At 40.1% G+C, this 11,020-nt stretch overlaps 1 protein-coding gene across 1 annotated transcript; it reads left to right on the top strand.

Moving 5' to 3' along the window:
• The first annotated feature begins 3,435 nt into the window (after positions 1 to 3,435).
• On the top strand, positions 3,436 to 10,907 carry ptpn23b (protein tyrosine phosphatase, non-receptor type 23, b). Its single transcript, XM_079484045.1, has 20 exons — positions 3,436 to 3,651; positions 4,198 to 4,272; positions 4,415 to 4,542; positions 4,638 to 4,714; positions 4,798 to 4,847; positions 4,935 to 5,066; positions 5,142 to 5,222; positions 5,301 to 5,426; positions 5,528 to 5,575; positions 5,727 to 5,783; positions 6,454 to 6,512; positions 6,632 to 6,711; positions 6,784 to 6,898; positions 7,004 to 7,069; positions 7,194 to 7,333; positions 7,643 to 7,948; positions 8,029 to 8,183; positions 8,303 to 8,454; positions 8,535 to 8,714; positions 8,802 to 10,907. Exons 1-20 carry the CDS (start codon positions 3,568 to 3,570, stop codon positions 10,216 to 10,218), a joined length of 3,528 nt encoding a protein of 1,175 aa, XP_079340171.1. The 5' UTR covers positions 3,436 to 3,567; the 3' UTR covers positions 10,219 to 10,907.
• The last annotated feature ends 113 nt before the right edge of the window (positions 10,908 to 11,020 follow it).

Genomic DNA, 11,020 nt, shown 5'->3' with positions numbered 1-11,020 from the left:
AAAGAGTTGCTGAAATTTTTAAAAATAAGTTAAAATTGCATTTGTTCGTTGATGTAATCATAATGTAAAAGAATTCAACAATTTAAAAGTTATGTTGAAATACCTTCTAAAGCCAATTTGATTATTCTAAAAATATAGGCTATGCAGCAAAAAATCTTTACAGTGTATCTATTTTTAGAAATTTAAGTGAGACATAAGAATTTTTTTTCAATGCACCTGATTTTTAAAAGAGAGACTATATAGAAGACACTGTAGTGTCTCGATATGCCACAGTGCATTTACAATCCAGCCCATCAAAATATTACTCAAATAAATCCTCACAGACCCACAGGCTTGTGTCAGATCTCTGTAGTAGTACATTTTTGTGGTCTCTTCGCATAATGCAAAGTTTTTATTCTTAGTGCCATCATTGCATGAATGAACTCTCTAATGTCAGCACAGTACAAAAAAAGTATTTTTACAAAACATACTGTGGGGTCTTGATTTTCTAGCCCCTGTATGTCACATTGTGTGCAATGTACCCTATTGAGAGTTTAATGCCAACTGCCTTGCCAATCTCTCTCTAATCCTCGGAACACACGGGCATCCTCTCCCTCCAGATTTCCGCCCCAAATCGCCCTTGATCACTCCACCAAACCTCACAGCAGTCACACCCCCTCCGGTAGCCACACCTGCTTGACACAGCACCCTTTGCATCCGCACAGACTCACATCTCTGCCAGAAGTGGACGTAATGAAATTTAAAAGCCAAAATTAGCAGCGGGCAAAGCTGTGTGTTGATCAGGGTGCATACCGGACCAGGGTCAGTCCAGAGTCCTTTAGATTTTTTTGATCAGAGGCTTAAATAAATGTTTTCCTTTTTTAGTTTTGTACAAATGTAATTGATTGGAGCTTTGTAAAATTGTTATAGTAAAACTGTATTTTATACATATAGCTACATATATATTCATTACTTTGGTGTCATTAAAATACGAAGGGATAGTCCCCCCAAAAAATGTAAATTCGTTCATCAGTTATTTATTCACCCTCATGTCATTCAACTCCTATATGACTTTCTTTCTTTTGCAGAACACCAAAGAAGCTATTTTGAAGAACGCTGGTATCCAAACAACATTAGGGCCCCATTGACTTCCACTGTATGAACACAAAACGACGGAGACATTTCTCAAAATATCTCCTTTTTGATTCCACAGAAAACAAAGTCACAGACAGGTTTTGAATGACATGAGGGGTCATAAACTATACTGTACTTAAACAAAATCTGAAAAAACATTGCTATGATGTATTTTAGATGCATATTACCCATTCTCTCCTTGCATCTATCGCTCTTATGTTTAAAATCCATTCTTTTATCTCTTCTGATCCCTGCTCATTGAGTGAAGAAGGTGACCTTTGAAAAGAGCTTCTCTAGATCTAACCTTGTGTGACTGGTTCATCAGCAGAGTCCTGGCACCCTGCTCACACAATGTCTCATACCCTCATTTTAGATCATTATATACACCGAATGAGTGATTGTGTATAACCTGCAATGTTCCTACACATCAACGAGATTTTACAGTTTTCTAAAGAGCAATATAGTGATGCTGTCACACCAACCTAGGCTGGTCCTGAGCTCTCTGTGTTACCCATCATGCATGAGTTTCTGCTTTATACACATTAGCATCTATTAATATTAAAGCAAGATTACTTCCTGTCACACCAGCAAACATTACAACATACAGGTACAGATTACACCATCCAATCATCATAAGCGTTAAAACCACATCACCATTCCATCTTTATCACCATTACAACATTCATACTCTTCTTTTGCTGTCACACACACATGCTCACATCTGACAGACAAAGTTTATTCCCTTGTTAACCCATTCAAATCATTTCCTTGACCTTCATTTATTTTAATATAATTTATAATCTATTCCATGCTGCTCTAATTCTACAAACTCTGATTCAGTTCAGTAAACTCCAATTAAGGTCTCCAAGTCTTAAGTCCATGAGAGACCAGGTGTCACCATGGTTACAGTGGAGAGATGGTGGGCTGTCAGTCACTGGTTAGTCAGAGGCAGGACCCAGCTGGGCTTAAGAGTGACGAGATATGAAATATTAACGTCTTATTAATTATTGCCAAATGATTTCAACTCATTAAAATAGATACACTTTTTGGGCGATTATAGCAGAGGATCCACCGAGGGTATGCATACTTTACATATGGATATCCTCGATATTTAAATTCGAGACACAAACTTTGCTCATGTCATTTGTATTAGCACTTATGCAGATTGCATCACTTCAACTTTAAAGTGTAGTTCTTTGTTTTTCTTAAACTTGAAGTGCTTTCCAAATGGATGGCACCCTCTTCTTTGATCAAGGTGCTGTATTATTTTACACCATTGAAATACACCCCATGTTTGCAGATTGGTGACGCAAAGGAGACAAGTTTAACACAAGTCTAAATTCTGAAGTGTAGTCTGGTTTAAAACAGCTGTTCCATCACCAACAGGAATGGAATTATTGTGTCCCATGAACAGATATGTAAATTGATCATTATACATGTCAACTGCATTAGTATAAGCATAGTTGTGAGTCTACATAAACTCTCTTTTTACTCAAAATGCACCATCTCACGCTACTCTCCTGATCTCATAGCAGAAGTCATCTCCTCTTTGATTAAGAGATTATTATGTTGCCATAATTCCTGGGTAAATGTCATGGCCACCCCATGCAGGCAGATTAGCACCCCACCCCGCAGAAGAGGGAGGAAAGGAGGACTCAAGCTCAGGAAAGACTGTGGGATGTTAAACAATCAATATAGTTGCATTGTTCTAGATACCACTGGAGAGAAAAGAAAGATGTTGTTCTACAAACAGATGTTCCAGATACATCATTTAAGAGATTCCTAAAGCACAGACTGTGTCCTTTGCAACATTTTCAACTCTACAACAAAAATATTCAAGTTGCACATTAAAAGAACAAACAACCAAATAAAAAAACTGAAACAACTGTACGGTTTAAGCTCATCGTGATTTATAGCCATGTATAGTAGTACCAACACACAGTACAGCCCCCACGTGGCTGCTTGCAGCATTCTTCCACATATTTACTTTATCCTCCTGATCAGCCTGTCATTACTTTAAAATACATTTCCGTATTTTAGCAACTATGACATGCACTCATATATTCGTGGTTTTGATTTAAACTTAGAAATGTACGAATATTTCACAGGCTCATTCAGCAGTGAAAACTAACCCACTGCTGCCACCCAGTGGTTACAAATCACAGCCCGAGATGTATGTAAACACGAAGGAACACATCAATAATGTTATAAAACAACGAGGAAAAAATCAAGTTATGGACATTACTAAACGAATGTTAGAATTCGCCTACTTCAGGACCACAAGGAAATAATGCTCATAAAAATCGCAGATGACGCAATTCCGGTGACGTAAGGAGCGTCAGCAGCTTCCGACTTGCAGCAAGCTTCCTGCTCAAATCCAGACATATAATTTCACCCGTTTTGTTAAATACATAAAGTCTTTGTATAGCTGGATCAGTGTTTGGTGGAGGTAAAATGGAGGCCGTTCCTAGGATGCCAATGATTTGGCTGGAACTAAAGGAAGCGGGGGAGTTTGAGTTTAGCCCCACTGTAAAACAGGTGAGAGTCTTTAATCCAACCTGTTGCGCAACAGTCCTTACAGACTTCTACCACAAATATCTAGTCCGCTTTTGCGAGGTGTGGCGTTTTAACAATTTGTCCAATTGTTGTATTTATCTCAATCGTTCTTTTACAGTACTTATCAGGTTTTAAAAGAATATGTCGTCACTGAAAGTCTATTTTTGGCCAGTGAAACAAGTTATTTGAAAAAAATGGCTTCTATTGTACACTGTCTACAGTTGATTTGCATTGAGCCAGCATTGGGCTCTTGGGTGATCATGACATATACGGCGTATGACAGTGACGTAGGCGTCACGTGTGGATGTTATCAAAACAGTTTAGGGAGGAACTAGATTACAAAACACCTCTTGATGGGTTTTGTTTTGTAACCGTTAACAACAACAACAGATAACAGGACTGCTGCTAAAGTGATGTCAAACAATGCATTGCATGTGCATATTATGGCAATGAATTATATTCTAGAATGAAGTAAACATTTAGATTTGTCAGTCGTTAATAGTTTATTTTTCATTCATTTATCCCCAGTTCATTCATATGAACTACGGCGAGAACCCAGAGAACTACAGTGAGTCACTGAAGAGGCTGGAGCAGCTCAGACAGGTGGGTTAAGGGTGTAGGGGTGATCAGGACGGATTATGGGAAACCTGCATTATATGCTCTAATACAACAATCACAGAGATGCTTAAAGTGATCATTGCTGATGAACAATGTATTAAAATCTCTCTCATTATTATTATTATAGAGCGTAGTAAATTTACCGAGAGATTTTGAGGGCTGCAGCACTCTCAGGAAATACCTCGGTCAGCTGCACTTTCTCCAGAGTCGTGTTCCCATGGCAACGGGCCAGGAGGCTGCGGTGCCCGTGACATGGTAAAATGTGGCCGCCTGTGCTCGCTTTCACATCCGTTATATTCGTTACAGTCCACGTGCAGGTTGCGCCAAGTCATGTTTCCTCTTGATTGCAGGACGGACGTCTTCTCGGGAAGAAATGTCACGCATAATGATATCAACTACGAGCAGGCATGTGTCCTGTATAACTTGGGTGAGTTAAATGCAGTCACTGAGATACCACAAGTAACGTCTTAATGGAGAGAGTTGTAGAAATGTGTTTCATATTTCTTGTAGGTGCCTTGCACTCGATTCTGGGCACTTTGGATAACCGTCTGTCTGAGGAGGTGAATGCAGACTTCATTACATAGAATGTGCAACTAGGAAGCATTAAGAAAGATAAAAACCTATTCTTTGTCTTTGTGCGTTATAAGGGGATGAAAGTGTCCTGTACACATTTCCAGTGTGCTGCGGGAGCTTTTACATACCTGAAAGATCACTACAATCACACCTACAGTTCAGACATGAACAGCCAGACGCTGCAAATCAACCTCAGCCTCATGCTGGTAAACGTTATATCAGTCATGCAGTTTTTCAGTTTTTCCTTTCATTTTTAATGATGTTTTTATCTCTCTCTAAAGGCACAGGCCCAGGAGTGTCTCCTGGAGAAAACTCTACTAGACAACAGGAAATGTCATTTAATAGCAAAGATTTGTGCCCAGGTGGAATGTTTTTGTCATTTATCAGATCATGTTTGATTTCGCAGTGCACCGCAACATTAATGCTGAGTGTGATCGCAGGTGTGCGACTACTACAAGGATTGTCTGAGGGTTTTGGATCATTCTGAATCTGTGCCAGGAAGGATTCAGAAGGAGTGGAGGAAACTCGTCAGCCTGAAGATCAGCTACTTCACTTCCATTACACACGTGAGATCTTCTTGTTCACCATGAAACAAACCGGCATATGTTTGATACAGTATGTGTTTCCATAAACTTTACTTTCATATACAACATATTGTTTTTCTTAGCTGCACATGGGAAAACAATTAGAGGAGCAGCAGAAATATGGAGAAGCAGTAAGTGTGTGTGTGATATACTGTGAGCTTTGTTCAGTTTAACATCATGTTTACGCACAATTCTTCTGTCCTCTGTAATAAAGTATCTGTGTTAGATACAAGCGATTGAATGTGCAATCATCTGATGAAGCCGCCTGCTGTTTCTCCACAGGTCGCCTACTTTCAGTTCTCACTAGATAAACTTAATGAAGCAATTAAGCAGAGCAAGGTAAACATTTTCTTTCTCACACACCACTATGAAATCCAAATGTGGACATATAGTACCATTGACATACATGTATAGCTTATTGAAGTTACTGTCAGCTAACCCTGACAGACTATTTCTAGCTGTTTTTGAATTTAAAGGTCTAATGTGTAATCTTTGGACGATCTATTGACAGAAATGCAATATGATATACATATCTATGTCTTCAGAGGTGTATAAAGACCTTACATTATGAAGGGTTATGTTTTTATCACCTTGAAATTAGCTATTTCTATCTACATACTCCGTGGGTCCCCTTGCGTGGAATTCGCCATGTTGTTTCTACAGTAGCCCTAAATGGACAAACTCCTCCACAGAGCGTGCTTCGTAAATACGTTATATCCTTCGGCAAATAAGTTAAAACGTGATGACATCTTAGTCCCGTGTCACCCAGCGTAGTGCTTAGAAAGGGAGAAGGCGATGGAGAGAGCTGTTGGTTGAAAGTGAGACTCCGCTAAATTTCATACACTGGACCTTTAATAAAAATATTATTTTCCCAGTTTGTAAATGGGGGCCATATATTTGTATGACATACCGAATGTGTAGAAAAGGATAAGGATGAGAATATACACACTCGAATAAACCAACTTGTTTCATTGAGCACATTTACATCTGTACATATTGCTCTCTGTAGGGTCAACTGGATTCTGTGCAGGATGCTCTGAAATTCACAATGGATGTCATTGGTGGAAAGTAAGTCTTTTGGAATTTCATTGTGGCTCTTTTCCAGTAATTTTCAATTCAAAAGGTCTCAAGAAAAAAGGTGGCCCACAGACCCTGATTTGAATTTTCTCTTACATCTTGCCTGTCAGATATAATTCGGCGAAGAAAGATAATGACTTCATTTACCACGAATCTGTGCCCAATCTGGACACGTTGGCAGCAGTCAAAGGTATAGAAATCTATATTAGAATGATCATCATCAAATCATGGTTTTCTTAATCCAGTTAAATCCGCTATACAGGTGCCTCCTTGGTGAAACCCTTGCCCGTGATCCCAACTGATCCAAGTGTCACTGGTCCTGACCTCTTCTCTAAACTTGTTCCCATGGCAACCCATGAGGCTTCCTCCCTTTACAGGTCAGTCATCATTGTAATGTCTTCCTAGATACTTCATCACCTGTTGTTTTAGGTTTAGGTGTTTAGAGAAGCTATTTCTCTTTGTTACCTTTTTGTCTCTCTTAGTGAGGAGAAGGCAAAGTTACTTAGGGACATTGTGGCGAAAATAGAAGACAAAAACCAGGTCCTTGAGTAAGTTCACAATCTTATTGATGATTAAGAAATTCTAGCTTTATCCTATGTTATCCACTTTTATATTGTCCACAAGTGTTGTTATTCTTTGTCTCTGTGGATTTATATTTGCATCTCTCCGCAGGAGGTTTGTGGAGTCTCTAAGCAATGACTCTGTATATAAAATAGACATGTTTAAAACTCTTCCTGACACACTGCTGGAAAAATGTGCTTATCTCAGTGTGCGACCAGACACTGTCAAGAACCTAGTTCAGGCTATGCAAGGTGAGTGTGTGTGTATATACAAACACGCATCATATGTTAGTATTAATAGTGTTTTTTAAAGGATGTATTTCAAAGAGGTTTTTAAAGGATGTATTTCATAGAAGACTTGTTGCCTCTTTTACAACTAGAGGCATACATTTTTAAAAATAAAAAATGTTTGCAAGAATTACAAAATTAAAGATTGCTCCAAAACTGAGATTGTCCACATTAAAATGAACTGTAAAGGGAAATATCTTACTACTGCGTATTTTTCTCAGTTGGGTTACATTTTCAGATTGATCATCATTTCAAATTATGTCTGTGTTGCAGCACTATCAAATGTTTACACTGATGTGAGTTCATCTCTGGAGGAGATCCGCAGTGCCTTGGAAGAAGATGAGGCCGGGGAAAAGAGTTTAATGGAGGTGGTGGGGGAGAAGGGATTGCCACCGAGGCCTCCAGCACTGCAGGAGATTCAAAATGAGTTGAAAAAATTTGAGGCCGCCCACGAGGCAGCCAGCCAAACCAACACTGAACTTCACAGAGCTATGAATCAGCACATACCAAACTTACGTCTCTTACAGGGATCTGTGGAAGATCTCAGAAATAGCCTTCCTCAGCCACAGCTGAGTCAAGGTAAGATTATGTTTTCAATTGTAATTCAGTTGACTATACTGATTCTAAAAAGTTGAAAGTGCTCTCTCTTTTCTCATTAGATGATATGACGTCCTTGCAAAAAATGAAGACCATTCTTGACAAAGTTGATGAAATGCGAAAGCAGAGGATCTCATTGGAGAGCCAGCTTCGTGAGCTCGTTCATAAAGATGACATCACCAGCGTACTGGTAACCGCAGATCGGGCTGAAATCAAGGTTAATTCAAACAATATAATCATTGTTTTAATACAAATTCATGTGTACATTTGCTGATTGTGTGCATTTTGAAGGGGTATCCAAGTGCCACTTGTACAGGTCTGAATTTTCTCTTTCAGACGTTGTTTGTGGAACAGTTGAAGAAATATGATCAGCTGAAGGGATATATAGAACAGAATTTACTAGCCCAGGGTAACATCCTGAAAGCCCTAACAGAAGCCAATGTGCAGTATGCCCCTGTCCGCAAGATGCTCACGCTCACAGAGCAACAGTATGTATTCTGTTTATCTCAGCAGATCAGAAGAAATGTTAGATGATTTTGTTTGTAATCATGGTTTTTTTGGCCTGCAGATGGAACAGCACAGTTCAGTCCTCGATTGCCTCATTTGAGGCGTATGAGGATCTGATCAAGAAGGCTAAGGAGGGTAGAGACTTCTACCAGGATTTAGACAAGAAGATCTCTACGCTGTTGGACAAAACCAAGTCATATTGTCAAACCAGAGAGAACGAGCGAGTTGGGTTGCTGGAGAAGTAAGCTCTTCGTTGTATATGTATTTTTGTACATGTGAAGATAATGGTAACCTTCACCCAATACTGTTTTCTGTATGCTTACCATAGGGAGATTGGAAAAGGACAACCTCCCAAACTCGGACAGAAAGGTGGACAGAATGTACCTGTTCCTAGATCTGGACCATCCAGTCTTGAGGCTGTAGGTCCATCAGTTGCTCCTTTCATTTCTGGACAAGAAATGCGATGCTTCCCACCAAACACCAATTTCACAGGAGGTCCGGTGCTTCCAAATCCCAGTTTGCATGGTGGATCCCCACTTACTTGGCCACAAGGGGCGAACCCTTTTCTATCCACTCGTTTTCCAACCCCACAAGTTACCATTTCAGATTTAAAGCCAGCACAACTGCCCCATCATCTCCCACAAAGTCATGTTCCATACGTTCCATCCACAGGGACTCAACAACAGTTTCAGGTCAGAGGCACAGCACCTGTCTATCCTCAGGCTAACCAACCGACCACCTCACAGGTCCCAACTCATGGATACAATCCAGCTCTCTGGCAGCAACCACCTAGTGGGCCTGTTGCTGTTTCAGGGGGTTACACTGTGCCTCCACAACAAGGGCAGTTGCCCCAAAATTGCTTCAGGCCTGGTGTACCAGGGCCACAAGTATCTATGCCAAACACCTTTGGGCAGCCTCAGTCTTCCTCTGCCCAACAGATCATACAGGGAGCACCATACCAAAGACATAACATCCCCCCAAACGCACCAAGAAGTGCATTTCCTGGGCAGATCTTGCCACCTATCCAACCTGGACAGTTCCAGCCACAGCAACAATCTGGACTACCACCAGGTTACAGACCAGCATTAGGTCCACATACTCAACCTCTGCATGGCCAACTTACAGTCTCACAACCTCCAGGAACCCTCTTTAACCAACATCAGTCTGCTCTTTCTAATCAGTTCCATCCAGGTCAACTTCCACAAGGCGCGCCACAGCCTTACATGGGCTATCCTCCCACATCATTTCCATCATCACAGCCGATCTCCGCGCCCCTCCAAAATCTTCATCAAGTACAGCCAGGGTCTCAGAATTTCCCTCAAATTCCATTTGGAGTTCGGCCATCCTACCCGCCCCAAATGCCTCAAGGAGCTTTTCCACCTCAAGCTAACATGTATTTGTTTGGACCACCACACATGGGCCAACAAACCATTCCACCTCAGTTCAACACCATGCCAAATGGAACAGGAAGACCAGCTATGTATACTCCCAGTCAAAGCCAGATACCCGGCTCTTTGTCAGGACAGTCAGCTGTTCCAGTCATGGACAATCCAGTTCCTCCTTCACTGGGCAGTACTCTCATACCTACTCCATCACCTGCTCATGTCTCCGCTCCTGAGCCTGACAAAATAAATCCGCAAGGGTCCCGTCCTCGGGAGAACACATCTGGCTCAGGTACAATTCTGGATTCTCTTCAGAATGAAGTGGATGTTCTCAGCATTGCATCTCAAAGTGAGGCCTCATAATGTTGGATCGAGAATGAATCCATCAATCATACAAACAACTGCGCAGATGCTGTTAGGGGTTGTCAAGATACAATACAGAGAACAATAAGCACTAACAAAAATGGTGAGAATGAACAAGTGGTGGATAAAAAAGATCCTTTTGGTGATTTTGATTCTTTGTGGTCACTACCCAAGATATGATGCCAAAAACAACATTTACTGTGTGTTAGATTTTATTTCTGTATTGTCCTGTAATCCTCATTAAACTGCTTATACCATATGTATAAGAAGTGTCACTACATCTAATAACTCTAAACAACACTCTATGACTTAACAAATGTACTTTTTTCAAGCATATTGAAAACAACTCCTGCACTGTTTTCTATGTAATCCTACCCTTCTGTATCACTTTGTGTTTCTGTTTCTACATAGCACTTTAGTCTGCACTCTTAAGAATGATAAAGATGAGGAATAGATGATCGTTGATGTTGAATATAGTTTGCTATAAATATTTTACTGCTAAACATATTGATACAACTTTCTTGTGCCTAAATGTACTTTTGAATAAGACTTTTAAAACTGATGGGTAACAAAAATTGAATTAAAAAAAATGTGGGACACAAGTGTTTGTTTGCATTGTGCCACATAAATGTGAGGCTTCAAACACTGTGTGCATGTTGCTTCCATAATAAATCATGTGCTGGAAACACTTTTAACGTGTTTGTGTATATATTTCTACCTCGTATAATGTATGTTTTATATTTTATATAAGCTATATAAATGGACATTTAATGTCTGTGAAATCTTCAAAGGTCTCAGCACA

Source organism: Barbatula barbatula (genome assembly GCF_947034865.1).
Source record: "Barbatula barbatula genome assembly, chromosome: 21".
NCBI classification, from domain to species: Eukaryota; Metazoa; Chordata; class Actinopteri; order Cypriniformes; family Nemacheilidae; genus Barbatula; species Barbatula barbatula.
Note: the sequence above shows the minus strand (reverse complement) of the source record. Positions and strands in the feature narration are given on the sequence as shown.